A 26,920-nucleotide genomic window follows, 5' to 3' on the forward strand; every position below is an offset into this window, starting at 1 on the left:
TGGTAAAAGTGGTCTGACAGCCAAATCCCAACTGATCCTGATAACCCCAATGAAAAATCATGGAAATCATCAAATTCTCACTCCTTGTGTTTTATAACACTTGTTTTAGGTCTCATAAAAACAAATTCTCCAAGTCCTTTAGCCCATTTTCTGGACAATAATTTTGTGGAAGGTAAAGAGATAAAACAACACTGATGACTGAGTGTTGGACGCAGTTACTGAGGCCCTGACTGATCGCAGTACAGACAAACAGACCACAGCGCAGACAGACTGCAGTACAGACAGAACAGACTATAGTATCGCCAGAACAGACCACAGTACAGACAGGACAGACTGCAGTACAGACAGAAGAGGCTGCAGTACAGACGGCAGAACAGACAAAACGGATTTCAGTACAGACAGAACAAACTGCAGTACAGACAGAACAAGGTTGGCACCAGATGCGAAAGAGGGACGAGGATGGAGGAGGAGAGACAGGAAGGAGAATGGCTGGAGGGGGTGTGACACAGAGCAGGGGAACGCGGCGAGAAGCAGAAATCGGGGCGTGTACTTTGAGCAGAGTGAAGCAGTGCTGGATCTTCCGCATATCCGGCCCCAGGTCCAGAGTGAAATCAGGGTCAGGATCTTCCAGAAACTTCTTCAGCTGCTCCCCCAATCTGGAAAAACAGAGACACACGCACAAACTAAACACACGCCTACGCACAGCATTCACACACACGCACGCACACACATGCACGCCCCTACACACACACACACACACACACATGCACACACAAACTAAACACACGCCTACACACAGCATTTACACACACGCACGCACACACACATGCACGCCCCTACACACACACACACACACACACCTACCTACGCACAGCACGCACACGCTCACACACACAGACACACACACAACACATATACACACACACACATGCACACACACCACATAACACACACACACTCACACACGCACAGACACACACACACACACACACAGGACACGTACTGTGCCAATAAATTCAGCTCCCTAATTCTGCTATCGTTTTCAGGTTATTACTGGCCCACGCGAAGGAGTGCACATCGTACGTCAGTCCAAGTGGAGAGATTTTCAAACCAGAGTCACGCCAAAGAGAAACTATTTACTGAGAAGCGGCCGCGGTTTCCCCGCTCAGGACCGGGGGAAGCGGGGGCTCGTCTGGTCACTGACCATCGCAGAGACGATATTCTAAACATCACTCCGTCACGTCCTGACAGCCAGAGTAAATGACGGGAGCCAACGACGCAGACGTGAGCAGAGGTCCCGCTCTCACCCCAAACATCACTGTGATGGAGGGGGGGGGGCAGGAGGGGGGGCGTGGAGTTTACACAACGAACAACGTTAAACAAACTCTACAGTATATGCTCCATATTTCAAGAGCCTGAAAGGCCAGGCATCCATTTGGCTCTGTGCTCCTCTGCCAGGATCCTTGAGCCATGTCATTTGGATTGGAACGTTCTGGAAACCCATCTCCACTACATCTCCTCTCTTTGGCACAGGCTGCTTCTTCACACAGAATTCGCGAAAAGCACATTTTCGAAAAAAAAAAAAAAGAAGAGGTACAGCACCAGTGGTGTGGTATGCAGCGTATGCTTGGGGATTAAGCTTTAAAACAAAAAAAAGAATGTAATACAAAAATTCAAATAGAACCAAAAAAGGTTTGTGTACTTGGGTGCAATCAAAGCACAATCGAGCAAGTAAACAGGTAACCATTAAAGGCTTGGCTTCGGGCCCCTCTGGCCATGATGGACACCCCTAAAATCCCCACATGTCTGCAGGGCTTTTGGAGGTTCCGCGGGGACGCGGGGGCGGAGATAAACCGGACGGAACGGAAATAATAAAAGAGGAATCAGGCGCCGGAGCGGTAAATCCATCAGCGGCCTGGCGGGGAAGGCCTGGCAGGGGGAAGGCCTGGCGGGGAAGGCCTGGCAAGGGGAAGGCCTGGCAGGGGGAAGGCCGGCCGCTAACGGGCTACTGGCACCGGGCTGCGAGCGAAAGTGAGCCGTAATGGAGAAACAGTGTGTTACGCCTGGGGGGGGGGGGCACTGAGAGGATTTAATCAGCTCCTGATTGGCAGCAGGTACGCGGCGGGTGGGGAGCCGGAAAGGGGACGGAGGGCTGCTGTGTCCCTCTCCGAGTCCCACTGCGGAGACGTTACCGGTCTGCGTTCAACAGGCCTCGAAGCCCTGAAGAGCAGGACAGCGCTGGGCGGGCGCCGGCTCTGGAGAGCAGTGCGCACAGACACGCGCGGCAGAGGACGGGAGGATGCGAGGCGTGTCACGTGACTGCAGGACGAAGCCGTCAAAGCCGCCGAACCAGGGACGATAGACAGAGAAGCTTCACGGAGAGGAGCTCCCACCAATCGCACGACACGTCGCTAACAACCAAACGGTACAATGCCGCCATTGACAAGTGGCTGGACTTAAACTTCCTGGTGTCCCTGTGGGTATCGAGGAAACAGCATTCACAAATCACCGGAGTGTTGTTCTTTTGGTTGTTAGCAACGTACTGGTGGAGTCCCTCTCGCATTCCTACCGGCGAGGTGACTTCGCGGCTGTCCTCTCCCTGCTGAACTATCCCACTGTCGAACCAGGAAGTCATATCTTGCCGAGAATGCGAACCCTCGGGGCTAATGACAGCAGACACGAACGCAGCACTCATTACGCCTCGCGTTTTCACGTCTCCTCTATAATCTTTCAATCATTCAGCGCATCGGCGCTTCCCGCAAACTGCTAAAAGCCATTCCCCTAATCGAGGGCTATAAAGCAGGCTAACTGCGGCTAGCGCGAGCGCTGTGTGGTCCTTCGTTAGGCATTGTGAGGTCATCAACTGTCAACCCGCGCTAATGTTTAACTGCGGTGTTGGAATCTCTCCCAGTGCATGCTGGGAATGGTTCCAGCAACCCTGTAACCCTGCCAAGGAATAAGCGGGTATAGATAATGGATGGATGTGTTACTGGAAGCCTTTTTTTTTTTTTTTTTAACATTGCAATAACGCAAAAAATATGCCAATATTAATAGTGCCACAACAAATGCAGATCGGCATAATTGGAAGACCTCCTCCAGCAAAATTGTTTTTTTTTGCGCACTAAACAGCCCTGGCTGGACGTTGCCGCACTGCACTCTAGGAAATCGGCTTCATAGTTCCTCTCCGTTTGTATCCCTGAAAGCCTTTCCTAAATGCACTCTAGCGCTGCGTTTCGATCTCCTCACATCGGCGAGTGAATGATATTCCCCATGGGAAGGTCTCAGGAGAAAAATCAATCAAAGTTTCGCTGTGCTTCTCATCCAGGCCACAGAACCCGTCACGGGCCCAGTACACAAAAAAAGGCCCGCGGACCAGACACCGTGACCGGGCCAGCCCGGGACCAGACGGGTCGATGCCGCTGTCACTCAAAGCGGCGCGGCGTTCCGGAAAGCGAGGTTTGTGCGCGGCGTTGGGGGGGGCGGGGTGGCGGGGCGGCAGGGGCCAGCTCAGCCGCGTCTCGGTCCATGACGGACTGTCAGCTGAGCGTGTCCTGAGATGACTGCTGCTTCCAGGCCACTGCTGAGATCATCACAGACACAGAGCCGGCGTCCTCAAGCCAAAAAAAAAAAACCCCATTTTGTGCGCGACTTCCAACGTACCGGAACTTTCTGAACGGCAGATCGCTTTTCAAAAATCTGTCCCATTCAGGAACTTGAGAATTCATGTAATAGTGTTATTTAGATATCACTAGACCACAGAAGATCAGATACACGTAAAGTGGTATTTTAGAATAAGCTTTAAGCTTTTCATTAGAAATGCTGGTGGAAAAGAGAGTGAAGGGAGAACAAGGAATGCACTGTACTGATGGAACATCTACTGATGGCTGAGATACATGTACTGTTCCAATAGCACATACACTATATGACCAAAAGTATCTGGACACCCTGATTTCATGGTTTGGGCTAGGCCCCTTAGTTCCAGTGAAGGAAAATCTTAATGCTACAGCATACGATGACATCCTAGACGATTCTGTGCTTCCCCAACAGTCTGGGGAAGGCCCTTTCCTGTTTCAGCAGGACAATGCCCCTGGGCACACAGTGAGGTCTATACAGAAATGAGATTCAAATAGAAACAGGTGAGAAAGTAGCAATGCCGGGACACAGGTAGAGTACAGGTGAGGCAGTAGTAATGTTGATATACAGGTAGAGGACAGGTGAGGCAGTACAGGTGGAGTACAGGTGAGGCAGTACAGGTAGAGGACAGGTGAGGCAGTACAGGTAGAGTACAGGTGAGGCAGTAGTAATACTGATATACAGGTAGAGGACAGGGGAGACAGTACAGGTAGAGGACAGGTGAGGCAGTAGTAATGTTGATATACAGGTAGAGGACAGGTGAGGCAGTACAGGTAGATACAGGTGATTTAGAATAAGTTAATTCTGATGTACAGGTAGAGGAAGGGAGACAAGGAAGCACGTATGAGGACATGAGGCAGTACATGGTAGAGTACAGGTGAGCATAGAAATATGACTGATATACAGGTAGAGGACAGGGGAAAACAAGTACAGGTAGAGGGACATCTGAGGTCGTGTAACAGTTGACTTCCATGTTAGAGGACAGGCCTGGGCAACGGGTGAGTCATAGACAGTAGTAAATATGAAACAGGTGGGGACAGTGAAGCGGACAGGTAGAGTACAGGTGAGGCAGTACAGGTAGAGGACAGGTGATAAAGGGTTTGTACTTCTGCATTTCCTCCTCAGTCAGCTCATCTTCTCTCTGCTCCCCCGTCGCTAAGACCAGCTCCTCCTTCAGGGACTGGATCTCCTTCTTCAGACGGATGATCACCTGGAACACACACAATCCCAGCCAATCACAGACAGCCTGCCAGCAAGCACCCATCACTCAGCCAATCAGACAAAGGGACACATAAAAGCACATACATACACACACCCATCAACCGGCCAATCAGACATATTAACACGTAAAGGCACATACATACACAGACCCATCACTCTGTGATATATACACATACACACACCACACACACACACATACAAATACAGCGGGCCAGCCACAGTGGTCCTCATAAAGCGGTTTGACTGAGGATCACCCATCTTCAGTCTGTTAGAGGTTTAAAGAGAACTTCAAACTGCAGAATGGAGACTGAGACAGCCCACAGGTGGGCTTGGTCAGGTGAAGAGGCACTGCTACAGGAAGCTGAAAAGTGATCATTTAAAAAAAATAAGCTGCAAAAGAAAACGTTGGGTTCGGGAAATGCGAAGACCGGTAGTCGTGAAACAGGAGCATCGATGTTACCGCGGGATACGGCACAAGCCTGCTGCAACGCACCGCCCCAATGATCCGACCCAGACATGCAACTGCGTCTTTTTCCAAACCGAACATCAATGACACTCCACACCAGGGCGTGTCCGCTATAACTGATGCGCTTCAAAACCAGATCTGGCTTTTCGAAATGCCGCAGCACGTGGGCTCTGGTCGGGATCGGGCTGGAAAGAACGCGGGCTCGTGTGGGGTCGGGGTGAAATTTGTGGGCGCGTTTCAAGCTCCCAGGACTCAGGAGGAATGGCTGTGTTTACCCCATGTCTGAGAGGTCCATGTGAGGGACAGTGCAGGTGTAACGAGCCAACCGAGTCGACTGGATTCCGAATGAGAACTACAAGTCCCATTCACCAGCCCAAGCCCTCATTCACACATTCACTCATTCACACATTCACTCATTCATACATTCACTCATTCACTCACTGACACATTATCTCTCTCAGAAAATGCTACTCTGAGCGCCGCTGCCTGTGAGTATTACCGTCCTGGGACAGGCCCGTCCTAAAAACCGCGCTCGCGGTGAAGCGCATTGCACTGAAGCCTAAATGACTACAGACAGCTGCATCCTGGGAGCAAAATTACAGGAAGTTTTGACACTGGACAAAAATAAAATCTTTTTTTTTATTTATTTTTTTTTTTAAACCAAGTCCAGGACAATAACAAAAATCAATTTTCACTCAGCGCATGTTGGGTTAAACTCTGGCTCTCCAGTCAGCAAATGTTGGGTTATACTCTGGATATCCAGTCAGTGCATGTTGGGTCAAGCTCAGGATGTTCAGTCAGCACACGTTGGGTTAAAATCTATGTCCAGTCAATGCATGTAGGGTCAAGCTTTGGAGTCCCAGTCAGCACGTGTTGGGTTAAGCTTTGGCAGGGCAGCTCAGTGGTATAAGGGGGGAAAAAAAAAAAAGTAAACTTCTCACCACTGCAACAAGTCCCTCCACCCTGAGGCTGGGTTCTCAAAAGGAAATGCTTTCATCAGCAGCGGCTGGTGAATATAAAAAAGGGCTGTAATTATTTTCCGCAGCGATTAAGGTTTCTGTGGCAGAAACAGGGATTCCTGGCAGAGCGGGACGGCCACCACCCATTCTGAGGACAAAAAAGCATCATGGCAGAAAAGAAAAAAAACAGACTCCTAATCAGACTCCTGCTCCACTTAATACCTCTCTCTGCTTCCAGGCCGAAAGGCTGGATCATGAATGGGCGCCAACAAACAATGGTTAAGAGTAACTGGCAACGTAGCATTAGCGGGCAGGCTAAAGAGGCAAGCTTTGGCCTGTGCAGTGCAGGACACACAGCGTTAGCATTAGCACTCAGGCTAAAGAGGCAAGCTTTGGCCTGTGCAGTGCAGGGCATACAGAGTTAGCATAACTGCTCTGTTTACACTGCCTAAAGAACAAAAGCATTTTTTTTTTTTTTTAAAGGGAAAAGCCTTTTTTTTTGCCATGGAGGGCCTCCACTTTCTCACCTTTTGGATTGATTTTTTGGATTCACACCCAGTGTACACCCAGGCGCACAAAAGTTAATGAAACTGCAGAGAAAAATAGATAAAATGGGGGGGGGGGGGTAATGAGTGGCACTACCGGCGGCAGAAACTGGTAGCCGGGCCAGTTTTTACGGCAGGACCTCCCGGCTTAGGGGCGGCTGGGGCGAGGCAGTAAAGGGGGGATTAAACCAAATCTTCTGAAGCTCAAAGTCGTCGTTTCGTCTGGAAGGCCAGGGCTCAAAGGTGAACAGACGAGTCACCTTTTCTGACCGTGATGAAAATCAATCCCTCTAATGGTTGCTGTCGGAACACGGCTTCAACATGGCGCTTTGAATGGTCTGCCCCACCCACAGGTTACGCTCTACTCAAATCCCTTTAGCTAAGCCCAAACTCACCCTGAATATGAACTGGTCGCCCATCTGCAGACTGGAGCAGTTTCCTGCACTACGGTTGTCTTCAGAGTGACACCCACCCACCAAATCACAACCCACCCCCCCCCCCCCGCCCCCCCACATTCTGTCTCACAGGTCAGTGAAACAGGAGAAACTTAACGATTCGAGGGCAGACGGCGAAGTTCCAGCGTCGCAGGAACACAACTACACGCCAACGCTCCAAACACGCGGGACACACAGCCGCTAAAGGTCAAGAGAGGTCAAGAGGTCGCAAGGTCGCGGACCGCTGTGTCTGGTACCCCCCCCCCCCCCGCCCGGTGAGACACGGCGACCTCGGCACAGCGGGAATCCCGCCACGGACGAGACTCCTCCGAGCGCCGCCGTGCTGAACCAATCAGTCACGGTCCGGGCTGGGGATTAGGCCGCCTCCCCCTCCGGCCTCTTATTATGGGGAATATTAGCGTGCCGCCCGCCCGCTCGTCGCGGTTCAGATGGCACTGCCGTCGCGCTGATGCAATGGCTGGTAAACCTCAGCCGCCGCGTCCACTTCACGGACGGCCGGAAAAACCGCTTGGCGGGAGAGAGACGGTCAGAGCCGGACTGGCGTGGCGTGGCCAGCGACGGCGCCCGTCCCAGAATAGGGCCGATGGGAACAGAACCGGCAGGGCAGCGCGACACGTGACCGATGACATCAGCGTGTCCTCGTCCGACCCCGGGAAAAAAAAAACCGAAAAACCTGGGAAAGGCCGCGTCCAGGGCGAAGGGTAGCAGGGCGTGTCCCCAGAGGGGCAGGGTGTTCCCCTCTCCTCAGTGCCCTGGGGACACCCGTTTATGGGCACCGTGTCCTCCAAAACCGGAGGGAGAGGACCGCATGCGTGCCACCGCCATTTCCTGCTAAATCTGATATGGACACATATTGTAACATATTTGTAAACCTACCTGTCTACCACAAACAGCCATCATGCCCGGCTTTGCAATGCCCCCCCCCCTACCCCCTCCCCGGCCAGACAAAGCCACAGGAATTTTAACACCCAGTTCCAAAACATTTCCCCTGGCGGTCGGTAAGAGGGGGGGGGGGCTGGAGTCGCAGGTATGCGCTAATCAGCGTCTGGGTGGGGGGGGAGCATTCCGGAGTTCGCGGGGCAGCCGACCTCTGGGACAGGGCCTTTGAAGGGCGACAGGGGCGACCAGAGGAGGTGTACCAGGATGGGTTGGGGTAGGGTGCCTTCTGCTGTGGGGACTGACCCAGAATGGGGGGGGGGGGGGTAGTGGATGGGGACGAGGAAGATGAGGAAGAGGAATGGGAGGCCAGGGTGCACAGGGCACAGAGGTCAAACGAGCAGCCTTAGCAGCAGTCTGAGCTGGTCTGATCAGTGCCCCCCGCCCCCCCACACCACCACAGCTATAAATGCCTTTAAAACCATCCAGGCACCATCCAGTCCTATAGCCAATCAGCTCTGATTGCTCTGAACCCACAAATATGAGAGCGAGAGAGGGAGGAGAGTGTCAGTGAAAGAGAGGAGAAAGCGTGCGTGTGAGAGAGAGAGAGAGTGTGTGCGTGCGTGTGAGAGAGAGTGTGTATGTGTGTGTGAGAGAGAGAGTGCGTGTGTGCATGTGAGTGAGAGTGTGTATGTGTGTGTGAGAGACAGAGTGTGTGTGTGTGCGTGTGTGTGTGTGAGAGAGAAGACACAAGGACAACGGCAACTTTTTATGCAATTTTCTGCATTTTAAAAGGGGGGGGATCAGATGTACCTTTGCTGTGGGAGGTTTTTGGACCCCCTGACCCGGGCCTGCGAGCTTCACTTGACAGAAAACAGACGGCACGAAACGCGGCAGGTCTACTTAGCGCGGGGTCTACTTAGCGCGGGGTCTACTTAACGCGGGGTCAATGGGAAGACCAGCAGGGCGATCCAAACCCCCATGACATCATGCCTTTCAATTTAGCGAGGCCAATGCAGAGTCGCAGCGTTCCCCGCTGTGTTCTGGTAAACGAGCGAGCTCGAGAGGACGCCTCAGCTTCATTCTGACCCCACCCCCCCCCCATTAGACCTCCGAGCCAGACGCAGGCAGTCGCAGCAGAGTCTTAAAAACGACACAAACCGTCTCATCGGTCGTGAAATCCTAAAACATCTGTACACATTCTGTATTCCCCCCGCAGGAGAACTTGGTTGTCAGTGTAAACAGGTGAAAACACATCCACTCACTGCGCCACTGGCTCAGATATGAGAGGGAACTCTGTCGCGTGCGGTTGTCCGAGGTGAAACCTGCACCCCGATGGCCAAAATGCACCCCAGCCAGAGTTTTGGTTCACCAATGCAACCGCATGACATTCTGAAATTGTTGATTTAAAGTGTGATGTCATCCCTCGTTTATTTACTTGGAGAATGCCCCATTAGGCCCAGCAGGCTCTTGCTAGGCCCCTCCCTGTGGTGGATCCAACTGTGGTACATGCACTTAGAGCAACGAGGAACCCCACATTTCGGACTGAACCCACACAGCGTGCTAACGTACGCCCTCCTGAACTGAAGTTTGACTGATGGGACAAGCCTACAATTATTATTGAGCAATTCCAAAACTGCGGAGAAAAACACTAAATTACATGTTCCCGATATATCCGACGAAAGGACAAACCTCAAAGAGCCAATGAATGAATGCCGGACGGTGGATCTGATCCTTGTAGGAATCAGCAAGTTGGAACAAACAGAACATCTTGTGAACCTTTCCTCTAACCGCAGTGACACGGCTCACTGGCACTTTGGATAACAGACCTTTTTGTGTGTTTTTGCCATTATTTCCCCCTCCTAGAAAACATTGGAGGCCGGGATTAAATAGATACGAGCAAATGAAAACAAACAGGCATACTTTCCACATTAACGCGTGTTTATCTCCGTCCTCCACGGAGCACTCGCTCTCCAGCGGAACGTGGCAGTGATGGAACCCCGGCCTACCCAGAATGCACTGGGGGTACGGACAGCCCACGTGGGGGCCGGGGGCGGGACGCCTGAGACGTGTCCCGAAAAGACATCGCACCTCCGCTTGTTCCTGTGGGCCAGACCCCTGTCCCACCTCATCCCATCCTTCCTCTCTCTTCAAAAACAGGACTGGTGCAACGTGTCTCCAAAAGCAGCTGTTCAGCATCAATCTGCAACATGGGGACAGGGTTTCCCAATCCATCTTCACTGTGTGTGTGTGTGTGTGTGTGTGTGTGTGTGTGTGTGTGTGTGTGTGTGTGTGTGTGAGTGTGTGTGTGTGTGTGTGTGTGAGTGTGTGAGTGTGTGTGAGTGTGTAGTGGTGTGTGTGTGTGTGTGTGTGTGTGTGTGTGTGTGTGTGTGTGTGTGAGTGTAGTGTGTGTGTGTGTGTATGTATGGTGTGTGTGTGCGTGGGTGTGTGTGTGTGTGAGTGTGTATGCGTGTGTGTGTGTGTGTGTGTATGTGTGTGTGTGTGTGAGTGTGTGATGTGTGGTGTGTGAGTGAGTGTGTGTGTGTGTGCGTGTGTGTGTGTGTGTGTGTGTGTGTGTGTAGCGTGTGGTGTGTGTGTGTGTGCGTGTCTGTGGGTGTGTGTGTGTGTGTGTGTGTATGCGTGTGTGTGTGCGTGTGTGCGTGTGCGTGTGTGCATGTCTATGCGTTTCTAGAGTCTGGTAGCTGCTGTAGAGTAGAACCAATCTTACAGCAAACCACGCTGCAGCCATTAGTGCAAACCCTCGATTTAACATGTGACAGATGGCCAATCACCAGTCAGTCAGTGTACAAGGTAAAAAATGCACCAGCTTCACTTCACTTGATATACTCACAGTCCCGTGGATTGTGAGAACAATGAACATAACCTTGCCTTCTTTTCCTGAATGACAGGCTGAATTTTCACGCGTAATACGTAATTATATGGAAGCGCTCTATGCCATATGACACAGCAGAGACGTGTCACACACCTGACTCAGCACGCAGAGTCCAGGCCCTGGCAGCACAGCCGCATTAAGACCTCTGTGGTAAACCATTTCACATCGCTGGTCCTGAGTGCCCTTCAGATCGTGGTTTGATTGCTTTTGGCACCGTTACCTTAATGCTACGTAGCTCTTATCTGCAGTGGTGATATAGCGCACTTCAGAAGCGACCGGCTTTGCCTGCGCACAGTTCCACACGCGGCCAAGGGCACGCCCTCTGACCTACTCAAGGACAAGAGGAGTCACGACATACAGTAACTGCATGATAGCAAACCGGTTTATGGTTCTCGTATTGCAGTATTTATGGTCGTTGTATTGCAGCATTGCATTGCAGCACCTACCTACCCTGTACTTATTAAAGTTTTAATACAATTAAAACTTGTCTATCCCTTACTTACTCCCCAACCCTTCCCAACCCTCCATAACCATTAAAAAGGAGCCTAGCTCAAATTGTGTGAACAGCAGTTACTTGTTTTCTGAGTTGTTTTACTAGCAAAATGCATGGATGTGAAGCTTTCACTTTTGATAAGAGGTTCTGCCAAAATGTTACAAATGTACATGAGAAATGAATGGAATTTGATTGGTTGGCTGTGGTGTACTGGCCAGTGCAACAGCCCCACTGCTGTACAGCGATCCGGAAGGTTCTCGCTCACCAAAGCCGGGTCCAGCTCCTCGTTCAGCCGAGCCTCGTTCTTGATGAGCGCCACCCTCTGGGCGAATCGGCAGGTAGAGATGGACTCCTGCGGGAGAAACACACCTGAGCTCCAGGTAAACAGGCTCCACCCACCGGATCCAGCCCGAGCCCAAACCTTTATGGGCCTACTATAACCTCCTGGAGACCCGGCAGAAAAAAGGTGTACGTTCTTAAATTATTTCTGACGTAATACAAGTGTCATGGATTACAAAGAACATGTTGCGCTGAAAGCATTTTCGAAAATATAATTTATATTTATTGAATGTCCCTTAGCAGAATACATGGTTCTCGAGATTAAGATCAGAAACTCCTGTCCCCTACAGGGACAGAAATAAATTTCTGGGCCTATTATTACAAAAAACTGAGGGTGAGTTACTTACTTGTCTTCAAACTGATTCACGATGTGAGTTATTTACACACTCGTCCTCAAACTGATTCACGTGGTGAGTTATTTATGCGCTCTCCCTCAAACTCGTTGACACACTATTGTTACTCTGGAGGTGCGTTTATTCCTTTCGGCCTGGGAGACTGAGAGCGAACCGTTTGAAGTTTTTAAGATGCTTCAGTCTGTCGTTCTGAAATCCAGGGAGCCGCTGGCTCTCACGGTTCTCAAACTGCCATTCTTCATTCAGGAAGGTAATGGCACTACAACTACAACTTCCTTTTTTAAACGACTTCAGTAGTTTAAACAAATGAAAGACTTTCATTCACACTGCCCAATACAGGGGGCACAGATTTTTCAAACATTTTGACAAACTCTTGCTAAGCCTGGGTGTCTGTTGAAAGGGTGTGTTTATGTCAAACTAGCTTAGCAGTAAAGCAGGCGAAGCTAATGGCCAAACTTGGCATATTGACCTGACCTCTGCCAATCAGCTTTCAGCGAAACGGCAGGGATATTTTATGCCACGAGCGGCAGAAACGGTTCGTTTGGTGACGGCGAAGCTTCGGTGGGGGAAGCAGAGAGGCGGGTGGCCTTACGTCGACGTTCCTCTTGTCCACGGACACGGTGGCGATCATGGTGGTCATGCAGTTCCCCCCCAGGCTGTCCCGGAGGACGGAGGTCATCATGGAGTTTCGGTAGGGGATGTGGGAGCGATTCTTCTCCGACAGAGCGATGATCACCTGGGGGGAGGACAGAGAGTGGGTGGCAAGGCCAGCGTGCACACCCCTGATCGACCATCCCTTGAAATCGAAATACCTACTCAGCATTAACATCGTGGCTTTTTCCAAATCTCACGCAATTCTACAACTCCACTGCACCAGTCACAGTGATTGTGACATCAGTATTAGAATGTTCAGTTACGAACATTCTAAACACATATTTGTGATCTTACACCTTAAATGCCCAGATGCCCGGGTCATCACTGCAAATCCAAGTTCTCGGCTGACCTACCCACTTAAGCAGAGACAGACTGGCAGTAAAATGGGCGGGGCTCACCTGCTCCAGGTAGTGCAGCGATAGGTTGATGTACTTGGCCTCGGTGAGCTGCAGGCCGCCCACGCCGGTCTTGCCCACGCGCTCGGACCCGGCCAGGTCCACCAGGTGCAGCTTGGAGCGGCGCAGCATGGAGGAGCCGGGCTCCCTGCTGCACACGTGCACCGTGAAGATGCAGTGGGAGCGCGTGGAGGCCTGGTTCATAGGGGTCTGAGAGAGAGAGGAGCAGCTCAGAGACACACACACACACACACACACACACACACACGTGCACCGTGAAGATGCAGTGGAGCCGCGTGGAGGCCTGGTTCTAGGGGTCTGAGAGAGGAGCAGCTCAGAGACACACACACACACACACACACACACTGCACCGTGAAGATGCAGTGAGAGCGCGTGGAGGCCTGGTTCATAGGGGTCTGAGAGAGAGAGGAGCAGCTCAGAGACACACACACACACACACACACACACACACCGTGTAGATGCAGTGAGAGCGCGTGGAGGCCTGGTTCATAGGGGTCTGAGAGAAACAGCAGCAGCTCAGGGACACACACACACACACACACACACACGTGCACCGTGAAGATGTAGTGAGAGCGCGTGGAGGCCTGGTTCATAGGGGTCTGAGAGAGAGGGGAGCAGGGTACAGCTCACACACTGCGTAGAGTACACACACACACACACACACACACGCACACACACAGCAACAGGTACAGACACATATAGGACAGCAGTTTGGCACATAAACCACCCAGGCTAATCTGGATCATTATTGCAGTATCATAATGTCCTTGATGTCATTACTTCACCCACTGCTCCTCCAAAGCAGTCAGCAGCCTGGCTTTATCTGACAGACGAGCAAACGGTGGCATAAACCAGACAGAACTGTCCATAAACGCACGTGCCACCATGCGCAGCAAAGGAACCTTTGACCTTTGGCATGGAGAGGATGCTCTATCACAATGAAAGACGGGGGAAGCTTCTCTTCTCCTGCTATCATTGGCTACCGTCGTGTCCATTCGGTTTCTGCCTATTAGCATTCAACAGCATGGACGTGTCAAGTAGACAGAGGGCTTCTAAACAGCCTGACTCTCCCCCCTGCCCGCTGTCTCTCGACTGACAAAAGACTTCGGTGCAATCCGGCCGTTAAAAATTGCGCAATTCGGACTACTCGTCCATTTGTCAGACAGCTGGAACGCGGTCCTCTCGCGCAGCGCGACGACTGGGTCGATTTGAGTTGACTAATTGGAAGAAATCCCAGCGTGGCTATGAAGGAAGGCAGCAAATAGGCCGTGACTTCCTGAACTGTGGAGTGTATTAACGGCAAAGCGGAATCACAGGCGTTTTCCATCGATTGGATTAGAGAGAAGAAAAAAAAAAAGACATTCACTGGCCCCCGCATTTTTTTCAGCCTCTCTCTCTCTCTCTCTCCAACTCCAGCCAACTTCCAAGCCTGACATGTGCATCTGATGAACAGTAAACATATGTCAGTTTCAAATGGGGGGTGGGGGGGGGGTTGTTTATTTTGCGAGGACAAAAATATCCAGACGCGGGCCAGCGTGACTCACCAGGCGAGAGGGAGCGTTAATTAATTTGGGAAAAGCGGAAGGGTGGAAGTTAGCCCCCGTACCGCAGGGCAGAGCTGGACAGATCAAACGGAGGAGGAAGAGCAGACACGGCAGATCAGACGTGATCAGCGATCAGCGAGATGAGAGCCAGAGGCTCGGGCACACGTGCAGCACACACGCCCCCAGGATGAGCCTGAGACACGAGCTGAGACAGGCAGCATCTTACTGCGGTACAGCAGACACTAACCCTCTTTACTTCTCTTTGTCTCTCTCTTCTTTATCTCTCTCACTCATCTCTCCATGTCCCCCCTCCTCCTGCTTCTCACCCTCTCTCAGTATCTATCTCTCCCTCTCTCCCACTCCCTCTTCTCTCTCTCCCTCTTTCTCCATCCCTCTCTCTCTCTCTCTCTCTCCCTCTCTTCCCCCTCTCTCTCTCCTCCCATCCCCTCTCCCTCTCTCTCTCTCCCCCACTCTCTCTCTCATACTTGCTCCCCCTCTCTCTCTCTCTCCCCCTCTTCTCCCCCCCTCTTCTCTCTCTCCTCCCCTCTCTCTCCCCCTCTCTCCTCCTCTCTTCTCCCCCTCTCTCTTCCTCCCTCTCTCTCTCCTCTCTCTCTCCCCCTCTCTCTCTCTCCCCCTCTCTCTCTCCCCTCTCTCTTCCTCCCTCTCTCTCCCTCTCTCTGATTAAGTGGTACGTTATCGGGCGAGACAAACTCGTAGCGCTGCCCAACTCGACGCCCGCGACGGGCCTGCAGCCTGAACACGCCAAAACATCCTACTCTCTCCCTCCACCGCTTCTTCTACGCTCTCTTCCTACTCATCACTCCCTCCTCTCTCTGCAGTTAGCTGTTACTCTTTACGTGGGCAGGAGAGACTCACGTACGCGCAAGAGCCTTCATGATGTCGTCCACGCTACAGGGTGCCTGCTTTACCTGACAGACTGCTCAAGAAACACACCGCCGCACGTCACTTCGTTTAGCCTGCTTTACACATCCACCATCCGCAGGTGTTCTCCTTAACGCTCGGAATCCGACCGGGAGCCGTCTGATTAACGCCGCTGTTTCCATTAGAGCTCTCAGAAGCTCGACGGCACGTCACTGAAACAACTGCAGAACATCCTCTGTGTAGCTCGCGGCTAACGCTGCGCGCGCGAGTGCTGCCCCTTAACAACCCAGTCCCATGATCCTCGCTCTGCGGCTAAAAGCTCGAGTATCGCTTTCCCCTGTTAAAGTCTCAGAGTAGGCCGCGCTAGCCAGTTGAAAAGGTTAGCAGTCATATGGACACATACCGGACTGGCAACCAAACCACCCCAAAAAAAAAAAACGTAGGAAAAACGAAGAAAAGCAGCCAGAGGAACGGAAATAATAGCACAGTATATAAAACAATAAATCCCTGCTGCTTAATTTGCGGTCATGTTCACCGGATTCTGTTGTCAAGGAAAGCGCTTCCAAACTATCGTCAGAAAAATGTACACTGGAAGCAAAAGCAAATTATCTCTGAAACACAACAGCTGTTCCTACGTTCGGCGAACTTTTCGTGATTTTCGTGGCTGGGCCGTCCAGAGTTTAGAGATTTCTAATAAAAAGCGTTGAGCCTCGCTGTTTCTCTGTCTGATTCTCTGTCCCTCCTCACTCCTCTGGAAGAGAGCTGCAGCTCGGGGGGCCTGGAGCGGACCGGACCGGACCGGACCGGGCCGGGCCGCTTGTTTACGCGCGAAACGCTGACCCTCGGCGACCGTGCTGACCACACAAGACGAGCGCACCGCCGACCTGACGACCGCGGCGTTTCCGCGGAAACGCAACAATAGCTCTGCTGTGCGGGCAGGTTAGAGGGGGAACCACAGCTGCACTGCACACGGGGCATGGGGGGGAGGATAAACAGGGGCGCGCGCGTGGGAGGCATGAGGTAGAGCGCACGAGGGGGCCCCTGATCAAAGGGACGCGTGTCCAGAGGGGGCGGGGGGGCGGCACTTCCTGTCCGGGGGAGTTAATGAGGTCACGCTCCCCCCCCCCCTCGTTAAACGGGGCCCCGTCATGGGACGGCCGCTGAGCTGCTTTCGAAAAGGAAAAACACGGCTCTCCACTCCCTGCGGTCGAATACTTCCAGGTCAGGGGTCAGCGGGACGGATCGGGCGCAGAGACGCGAGGCCAGAAGCGATCCAGCGTTCTGAGTAACCACCGAATCCAGCGGAACTCCTCGGGCCCGCAGAGCCCAGAGCGGAGGGGAGCGCACGGCGTCCGCACGCGCTCAGCTTTCCCCGGGATCCTCTTTCAGCCACCCATGATCCTCTGCTGCTCTGAGCGCGCGGCCAGCAGCGCGCAGCGCACAGCGCGCAAACACGCGCAGCGGGCGCATCCTGTTTGTCCGCGCGGTGATCCTGCAGCGTTTCCCAGCCTCTGGACCGCTCCAGAAACCTGAAACACGCACGCGTGCGCTACCGGACAGCCCGAATCCTAGCGCCCAGCGCCTGCGATGGAGGTAACTCACGTGGACGCTTCCCGTACCTCAGAACTGCGGTACCCCTGGCAGGCAGGACACATCAGGAACGTATTTATCGTTTGGATAAAAGAAAACGTTTCGCATCCGACATCCAATCACGACTGTTTACCCAGGACGCAAGAAAAGGGGCGTCCGCTGGATGCCGGACCTCGGCGTGGGCGGGGGGGGGGCGTGACCGCACGGAGGTACGAGCGGTGTGTGGGCCCGCCGGGGCCTGGTAGAGTCGTGTTAAAACCCACAAGCTGAGCGGCACGAAAAAGCGCTACATACAAACACTGTGTCCTGGCCCGCGTCTCTCTCTCTCTCTCTCCTCCTCTCTCTCTCTCTCTCTCTCTAAACACAGCCCTTCCGATCATGTCAACACGCTTCGGGAAACGGTTAAATTAGAGACGGGCAAACAAGCGCCTCTCACTCCCAGACTCTGGGCGGCTTTTTTCCATCTGTGGGCCACAGCTATGCTCCCGCTCCAGCTCCAGCTCCGCCCCCACACACACACACAAGCCACGTGGCCCCGCCCCCTCTCACCTCGGCGATCATGCGATTGGTGTCCCCCAGGAAGAGCAGGTTGAGGGCCTCCTCCTCATTGGCCGACTGCTGGATTGACAGGTTCTTCAGGTGGATATTCTGATCTTCGTCCTCCATGATGGACACTTTCCTAAAATAATTGCGGACGGCTAATTTAGAAACAGATCATCAAGAAGCGAGCATGAAGAAGCCGAGGGGAAAAAAGAATATATCAAGTTCAGGAATGTTTACGACTTTAAAAATAAAGAATATTGTAACGATTGCTGAATGCCAATGAATAGCTTGAAAACTCTACTACACTTAAAATAACTTGCTTAAAAGTTCGGACTTGCAATAAAATGGCAAAATGCGTTTATTTTTAGCCCACAAGTCTGCTCAAAACAGCGAATGGAGAGAAAACATCCATTTCAGCACCCCCTTCTTGCTCATGTTTCCCGTGCGACGCTTTGAACTCCTGGAAGCAAAACAAACCGTGTTGCTGACTCTGTGGGCCGTGTCGGCTCCCTAACACATGCAGAATCCACCCAGAGGCCATAGAGCCATAATGGACACGCTCACTTTTAAAACAAACAGCACAGGAACCACTACTGCCCGAGCATCCAGAGACAGCGACGGCTCATACAGGCTCATTTCAGGTCAAGTCCCAGAGAAGATGTACCTGAAACGTATGGAAGACGTGTCTACTTTGACACATTGCCCTGTAGTATAGGAACTGTATGGACAAGCCAGTTCTGACACATGCAGCTGTGAGAAGTGATGTATTCCTATACAAGTCAGAACAACTCCCAATATAAATGTATTGTTTATATATATATGGTATCCAAGTAAAATACATTTCAAATTATAGGTATGTTGTAAATTTCAACAGTTCCCGACTGCACAAATAAGCCAGTGGTACTGTGTGTGCATTTAGACGCTGAACATATTAGTCAGAAGAGCATTCCATTATCATAAAAACAGAAAATCAAGAATACAATATATATATATATATATATATATATATATATATAAAAAGGAAAATATATATAATTTTTTTGTTCAAGGCCACCTCTGCCCTTGGAAAAAAGCGTGCCCTACAGCTAAAAGCAGTAATTTAGCGAGCAGGCAATGGCAGCTCCCTCTGCCAGCGTACGCTAGCCCACGTATCAGACTGCACGGGTCCATTACATGTTTCACAGCACGGCGGCGGAACCACAGAGTCAGCCCGAGCTCCGGTTCTGTTCTGCTCTCTGCTGCGGCTTCGGCCCCTCTGATTGGACGGGGGGGGGGTGATACTGAGCAAATAGGAGCTAGGGATTATCATTTCGCCCGCGGTCGCTATTCACAGCCAGACGACATTCAGAAGAAAATGCAGGCACGAGGACGGGAACACACCGCACCCGTGCGTCTTTCCCGAATCCGGACGGAGTGTAGCACAGTGGGTAAGGAACTGGGCTTGTAACCGAAAGGTCGCAGGTTCGATTCCCGGGTAGGACACTGCCGTTGTACCCTTGAGCAAGGTACTTAACCGAAATTGCTTCAGTATATATCCGGCGGTATAAATGGATACAATGTAAAATGCTGTGTAAAAGTTGTGTAAGTCGCTCTGGATAAGAGCGTCTGCTAAATGCCTGTAATGTAATGAACCCCACATAGACAACAGGCAAACGGGGCTGCAGCTGGAGGGGGAGGGGGAATTTAAAAACGCTGTAGTTTTTCCTCCAGACCCAAATTAGAGGCCCCGCCGGGTTTCAGCGGCGGCCCCCCGAGACTCGGGAGGGAAACTGCAGCGAAAACGTGGAAGTGATCTGTGAGGGAGACGCGTTTCAAGGCCGGGTTTGAACCCGTGTGCCCCGCGAGGATGTCGCTCGATCCACGGGCCAGAGGCTCCGGCGGGGGGGGAGCCAGACGGAGCGTTTAATCACGAGCGGTGAGCAGCCGCCAGGCCCCTGCGCGATAATAAAACCTGGCGAGAACAGACGGAGGAGGAAGACTCCGGCCGCGCGCGGGAGAGCCAGAGCGAGCGAGAGAGCGAGCGAGTGAGCCCACAGACGGCCTCCAGCGGTTCCTTCCGAGCGGCGGCCTCTCGTGGAAAGAGCAGTCGCGCCCACGCGGTCAGCGGCGGCCGCCGTCTATTTTCAGGGCTGTAATTTCGTGCGGCCGCGAGCCTCCTCGAGACTGGTCTCCAGGGAGACGGAGAGAGGGACTGAGATGGGGGAAGAGGGGAGAGAAAGCAGAGAGTTGGGCAGAGGGATGGAGAGGCACCCCGAAAGGTTAAAGGAGAGTTGCGCATTCCACCAGACGGAGTTCTAAAACCCACAAAAAAAAAGGACCACTGTAGTGCCAGTCACCCATCCGCCATTCTCACTGTCCCTTTAAGGTGTGAGGTCATAAATATGAGAGTAGAATGTTCTTAACTGAACATTCTAATGCTGATGTAACAAATTCTGAGGAATTGAAAGCAGTGGAATTCTGGAACACCGACTTGTTGAATGTTGAAGAAACATTCCAAAAAACCCTACTCCTAAAAGGGCTAAGATGCCTTGGAAAACCAGATAAAGCCAAGCCTTTACGCTAATTTAGTATGGCAGGCGCGTGGAGGCGGCCAAATTCTAAAAACCATTTTCAGGGGTGGCATTTCCAGGCGTTGGCAGCGCTGGTTTGACCGTCTAAAAAGGCACCGCGGAGAAGCTTCCAGACAGCCCCCGACACCGCGAGCAGCCGGCGTGAGGTGGTAATTGAGCGTTCCGCGTTTAGAAGTCCCCTGTTTGGTCCAACACAAACACAGACACAAGCGGGGTCATTCACGCCGGAGCGGGGCCGCGTTTTTCGTGGCGGGCGATCCGGGGGCAGGGCAGCGGAATGCCGTCGGGTGGTGAATGTGCCCATTGTACCCGGGAGGGTGGGGGGGGGGGGGTGCTTGGTTTCCCCCCCCGGATCAGCAGCACAGGCTGGCACAAGTCCAGTCACCCCTCTTATCTGTCCTCTCCACCCCATTGACTGTGTAGGAAAAAAAACACTTGAGAGCAGCGAGAGTGGGTGGCATTTCAAACCGCTGCTAATTTAGCCCGGCGCGGTGCGATCCGCGGCTGGGGCAGGAACTGGCCGATACCTCAGGCGAGGGTCGCCGTGCCGACGCTCATTCTGCGCTCAGGATGAATCCGATAACCTACGTGCTCCATATGAAAATATGGCCATTTGCCAACTATGACCAGGAGTCAGCAGCTGCAGGATATACCTGGCATTAAATTGCCAACATATGATGGGCTCAACTCAGACAAGAATCTTGGGGATAAGCACATCGTAGCTACGCACGATTTTACTCTAATCACTAGGAGTAAATACTACATCTTCTATGGTTGAGATAGATTATGAGTTGAAATAACACTCCAAAGGGTGACTCATAATTGGCGATCGCACCACCCAGGTTATGGGAAGGTTCAGCCAGTTAGGGGGTCCGCGATTGATCGCTATCTAGCACCCCCCTGCTGGTCGATCGGGCGTCGCTGGACTGCATGTTAAAGCCGCGTATGAAATGGTCTTCCTCCACCTCTGCACTGTGTGAGGCCGGCTGTAATCCGTGGTGTGAAACGAAGCGGACGTGTTCTGGAGGAGGACCACGGCCGACCTCACTCCACTGAACCGGCAGCTTGTTTTCGCGGATGGCTGCGCCTGTGGTTGCAGACAGTTAGCCGTTCCAAATTAGCATCAGAATGGGACAAGCTCAGCCCCAAATTGGAAGCCAAATTTATATTTAAAAAATAATTTTAAAAAATGTTTAATTGGGTGCTGTCCGCTCCTTTGATCAGAGCTAGCTGGTGCGTAGTAAGCTGTCTAGTGCATAGTATGTAGTGTGTAGTATGTAGTATGCATAATAACTGGCTGGGTGGATGAGTACACTGGAAAAGTGTTCCTCTGGTGCGTTTGGGTTGGATAGCGGTGGTGCGATGTGACAGCACATCTGACTGTTCCAGTAAAGAGAAAACAGGGAAATCCCCCCACCCCCCACCCCCCACCCAAAAAGAACAAATTTAGTCAGAAAGCACAGAGCTGGCCACATCTGGACATTAAAAAATCTCTTTAATTCTGATATTTTTGGAACTCCATGTGTTCTCCATTGTCTCTGGAGTATCTGGCATTGTTGGCAGGACATTGACCCTGACTAAATGCCCAAAAGCCCTCCTGTGTGCCCCTCGGCCTGCCCCTGGCCTGCCCCGCTACCCTTTTGTGCACACGCCAGCCAACAGGGGCGCGCACAGGGAACCCCGACGATTCTCCCCCGACCAACAAGGAGAGAGCTGACCTGAGAGAGGACCAATAAAAACAGAGCATTCCTCGCGGCGGGAGAGAGGCGCCAACGCGACAATCCCGTCAGCCGTTCTGCACGAGACCGAACCGCACTCAGACAGGGCTGAGATAGCGAGAGGGGAGAGGTGGAGAGGCGGAGAAGAGGTAGGGAGAGGGAGGAGAGGGAAGGGAAGGGGAGGGGGAGGGAGAGAGAGGGGAGAGGAGGGAGGAGGAGTAGGGGGAGAGAGAGGGGGAGGGAGGAGAGGTAAGGGGGAGAGAGGGAGAGGGGAGGAGAGGAGAGGGAGAAGAGGGGACGAGAGGGGAGGAAAGGAGAGGGGAGAGAGGGAGGAGAGGAGAGAGAGAGAGATGGGAGGAGGGAGAGAGAGAGAGGGAGAGAGAGGAGAAGGAGGGAGGGAGAGAGTAAGGAGAGAGAGATGGAAGGAGAGGAGAGAGATAAGAGGGGAGAAGGGGAGAGAGGGAGAGAGAGGAGAGAGAGAAGACAGAGTTGGAAAAGATGTGATGAATATAACGAGATGGGGAGGGAAGACGATGTAAGAAAAAAGAGATGGAGAGATAAATGAAGAGAGAACGAGATGAGAAATAAAGAGATGAAGAGAGATAGATAGAGAGAGAGATGGACAGAGACAGAGAAATAAAGAGAAGGAGAGATAGTGAGAAAGAGATGGAGAAAGAAAGAGCTAGCATTTGAAAAAAATGTGTGTGTATAACCGTGTGTGTGTGTGTGTGTGTGTTAAGCACGTATCCTGAAGACACTGATTAGACAGAGTGGATGGAGCAAAGGAGGAAGGAAGAGAGAAAAAAGAAAGAACTAACGGTAGATCCTCCAATCGGGACGCCTCATGACGGGGATCCAGTAGATCATAGCCGACCTCGTTGTAGATCTCCAGGTAGGAAATGTGGGCGCTGTACACCTTACTGTGGTCCTGTTGGGTAGACAACCAATCAATCAATCAATCAATTAATCAGTCAATGAAAATGTACAAGGGATGTTTATATAAGTTTGACAGAGAGCAGGTTAACAGGAAACACAGCATGGATTCAGCATTTATTTAAACTTCCGGATGGGAACATGGTGGAAGAAGCCAGAAATAAAATAGGTTTTAAATAGTGAACTCTCCATTTCTTTCCCCATTCAGACTCACCTGGCTAAAGTACTGGTACAGGTAAGAGACTCACCTGGCTGAAGTACTGGTACAGGTAAGAGACTCACCTGGCTAAAGTACTGGTACAGGTAAGAGACTCACCTGGCTGAAGTACTGGTACAGGTAAGAGACTCACCTGGCTAAAGTACTGGTACAGGTAAGAGACTCACCTGGCTGAAGTACTGGTATAGGTAACAGACTCACCTGGCTAAAGTGCTGGTACAGGTAACAGACTCACCTGGCTGAAGTACTGGTACAGGTAAGAGACTCACCTGGCTAAAGTACTGGTACAGGTAAGAGACTCACCTGGCTGAAGTACTGGTACAGGTAGGATAGCGTGCGCGGAATGATGCCTCGGTCGCTGTAGCGTTCCGCGCCTCCTGTGATGGTGAAGGTCTTTCCGCTGCCGGTCTGCCCGTACGCAAAGATGGTTCCATTGTACCCTCCCAGAACACTGCCAACCAGAAACACGGGTCAGCAGGTCAGACAGCTCACAAGAGACCTAACTGCCACAAAACTGCAGAGGATAGTGTGTACGATAACCAGGGGTAACCAGACCGAGATCAGGGGACCCCCAGGGTCCTGCAAAAGAGCCCAGGGGGTCCTCAACAGTGGGTGTTGGTTAAAGCCGTCAGCATCATTGTATTGATGTGGGGGTCTTTAACCAGAGGACAGTCATATTAAGGGGGCTTGTGATTAAAACGGTTTTTAAATCTGTACTAAACCAGCTGGAGCTCAGTGAAGACAGAACACCACCCCCCCCACACACACGCACACACACGCGCACACACACACTCAGAGAAGACTCAACACTCCCGCAGACATACACAGGGGCACTATGGGGGCCCAGTGACACACTAAATACACACCAGGTCCCCACAAACCCTGAGCCGCACGAAGCTCAGCAGAGAAAAATGCACAAGGTTCGGCCACACAGGAGGTCATGAGAAAACTGTTCCACTGTAGAAGAGCGTGAATAAGACAGAGGTAGCACTTCAGCATGAACTCACCACCCACCCCACCGGTCCCTTTACCATGGCAACGCCATGAACACAAATAAGGTCAGCATCTTACACGCACTTCCGTCCATTTACGGTCACACGGTTTCCGGTGTGCGTCGTGGTTACAGGTACGCACACGCCTGACGTCTTGTTCCCTTCCACAGGAAACATGGCCTGGCGAGGCGCTGATGGTGTCCGTGACCGCGCTGTGCAGAGGGCATGAAAGGCACTAATCTCGTTTCACGAATCCAGCCCAAGCTGTTCCGCACTAGCTGTGATGGCCTGAGGCCAGAGGCGAAGGGGAAGGGCGGACATTTTAAAGCGGGGTCCATATTGCGTTAGAGGCTCTGAGATGGGACGTGGGGTCAGCGCGGGGGGGCCGGGACGTTAGTCCTCCTGCTGCCCTGAGCGAACGCGCTTCGTCCGTCGGTGTTGAGTCACACCTCCCTGTAGCCCACGGCGACCGCGTCTCACCGCGTCCGTGTCCCCACGGAGAGAGCCGGGGGGCGAGGGAACCGGAAACTTCCGCCCACACAGGACATAACAGCCCCAAATCTGCTCTGCACTCGCGTTTCGCCCCACCGGCCGTTAGTCCGTCCCTAAAATCGGTATTCCAGGAGACGCGCGATGGGTAGCGTCAGTCAGGCGGGCTCTGAGACTGGTCCTACGCGACAGACGGGACGCTGAAGAAAGGAACAGGATCCAATCACACAAGCTCAGGGGAATCAGACCCTGACACTTTTAATCCATTATTTCAATACAGAAAAACTGACAGTAATTAAATACACTATGCTGAGAAGCGCTGCTATGGCAACAGACATCTGACAGAGAAAAAAAAACAGCAAGATCCAAACTGAGGAGATCCAACCACGCAGGTGGACTGGTCGTGGGTTTCAGTCTGAACAGCTTGTCTTGGCATGGCCCTGAACACCAAACATGCACAGCATGTTGGAAACTCCTAGCTAACACAAAGTTTTCACAATCTGCCATTTCTGCCATGTAGTGGAAATGTTATAACATTGACAAAACATTCAAGTAAGAAGATTCGCGAGAACATTTTATTAGCTGGGTCTGGTTAGCAGGGTCAGACCTGTCTGGGGGCAAGCTCGCTCCTTTCGAATACACAGACCATCACTGTACAAAAAAAAAGACTATAATTTCAGTAGAGAATGTCTATGAATAGAAGGATGCCGAGATGTTGGGAGACAGCAGGAGGGGGGGGGGGGAGGGATGCAGCAACAGGAAAGATCTTCATTTTACATTCGCCGCGTAATCTGCGCTAACTGAATCATCGCAAAACGGGGACCAGAACATTCAGGAACATTCCACTCGCATTTAACCTCGGACCGTAGCTATCTGCGACCAGCCCAGCCCGGCTGCTGGAAGGAGGCAGAAAGAAATTAAGCAATCGTCCGACGTTCCATTGAATTAGCGGGGCGGTGAATGAGGAATTGTGAAAGAAAACAGCATTCAGACGGTCCCAGATTAGGGGAGAAGCCCGAGCCAGAGGAGCGATTTACGCCCCGTCACAATGCGAGCCTTCTGCGGCTCCCTCCGACAAATTTACCGGGGGGGGGGGGGGAACGTCAGACAGGCCCGCCAAAGAACGACTTATTCCAGGGAACCGGGGCGGTTCGGATTTCTCACATGACTCCGGCCGCCCCCCTCCTGAAAAAACATTTAGGAGGCGGACCTCGCTGCCTTTGGCCCAAAGGTGACGGGACGGCAGACCGCTCGCAAAACAGCCAATCGGGCCCGTGTGAAATTAGGCAAAAAATGTCAGCCTGAGAAATAATAGATCTTTTCATGCGATCTATTCGAGGGACGTAAAGGGACATTCTGTGCTCAGGTCAAGTCTCATTTTAGTGAGGAGGAGGAAAAGAAAAAGAAAGAGGTAAAAGCATAACTTGTGGTGGAGAATCTCCGCAGAAGGAACGGCGTCTCTACGCACTTCAGAGGAGGAAACGCCGGGCCCGCTCAGCGCCAGATCCAATAACGCGGCCTGGACAATGTCGCCAAGCCCGGACGTCTCCTGAAGCTTCTTCCTGTTTACGGCTCCCCTCTGCCAGGAGACTGCTGCAGAGCCTCGCTGGGCGTTTGGCCACCCCCACCCCCCCCCCATTCTGTTTTTCCACAGCGCGCTTAAGACGCGCAACTCCCCCCCTACCCCTACCACCACCCCCCCCCCAGACCCCACCCAACCCAATATCTGCCTTCGTGTTTGGGGAAGCGTTACGATACGCTCGACAGGACCCGGCAAAAGATCCGCTCGCTCGCCAACTAAGGCCCCATTTAGCTAATTACTTAGCGTTATCAGCGCATTCACTGGCATTTCATTGCTAGCAGAGTGGGTGTAGGCTCCCTGGTTTCAGCCACAGCTGGGGGGGGGGTGCTAGAGGCATCAATGGTGTTTATTCTGCTCTGCAATGCCCCTGGAGAACTCAGTGCTGGTTGGCCGGCTTTCCTGAAACAAACTTTTAAACATATTACACTCCGAAACGGAGCAAGGGGACTGGGCTAGGGGTTCTTTTCTCAGAAAAGAAGGGGTGTCTCTCCACCACTGTGAAGGCTTTTAATTGTTCGCTGCAAAAGGGAGGTATCTTCCAACTCACTACACTAAAA

General features: G+C 52.3%; 1 protein-coding gene across 2 annotated transcripts in view; it reads right to left on the minus strand.

The window, feature by feature from the left end:
* kif6 (kinesin family member 6) overlaps positions 1 to 26,920 on the minus strand; it is a 92,360-nt gene that overhangs the window by 57,234 nt on the left and 8,206 nt on the right. For both annotated transcript variants that reach the window (XM_064302045.1, XM_064302124.1), the window contains exons 4-11: positions 23,604 to 23,751; positions 22,969 to 23,078; positions 17,869 to 17,998; positions 13,286 to 13,492; positions 12,826 to 12,969; positions 11,807 to 11,893; positions 4,740 to 4,843; positions 551 to 656 (exon numbers count right to left, since the gene is read on the minus strand). In XM_064302045.1, the coding sequence (XP_064158115.1) occupies positions 551 to 656; positions 4,740 to 4,843; positions 11,807 to 11,893; positions 12,826 to 12,969; positions 13,286 to 13,492; positions 17,869 to 17,998; positions 22,969 to 23,078; positions 23,604 to 23,751 (1,036 nt within the window). The remainder of the gene's footprint in view (positions 1 to 550; positions 657 to 4,739; positions 4,844 to 11,806; positions 11,894 to 12,825; positions 12,970 to 13,285; positions 13,493 to 17,868; positions 17,999 to 22,968; positions 23,079 to 23,603; positions 23,752 to 26,920) is intronic.

This window comes from Anguilla rostrata, chromosome 1 (genome assembly GCF_018555375.3).
Source record: "Anguilla rostrata isolate EN2019 chromosome 1, ASM1855537v3, whole genome shotgun sequence".
Lineage (NCBI taxonomy): Eukaryota > Metazoa > Chordata > Actinopteri > Anguilliformes > Anguillidae > Anguilla > Anguilla rostrata.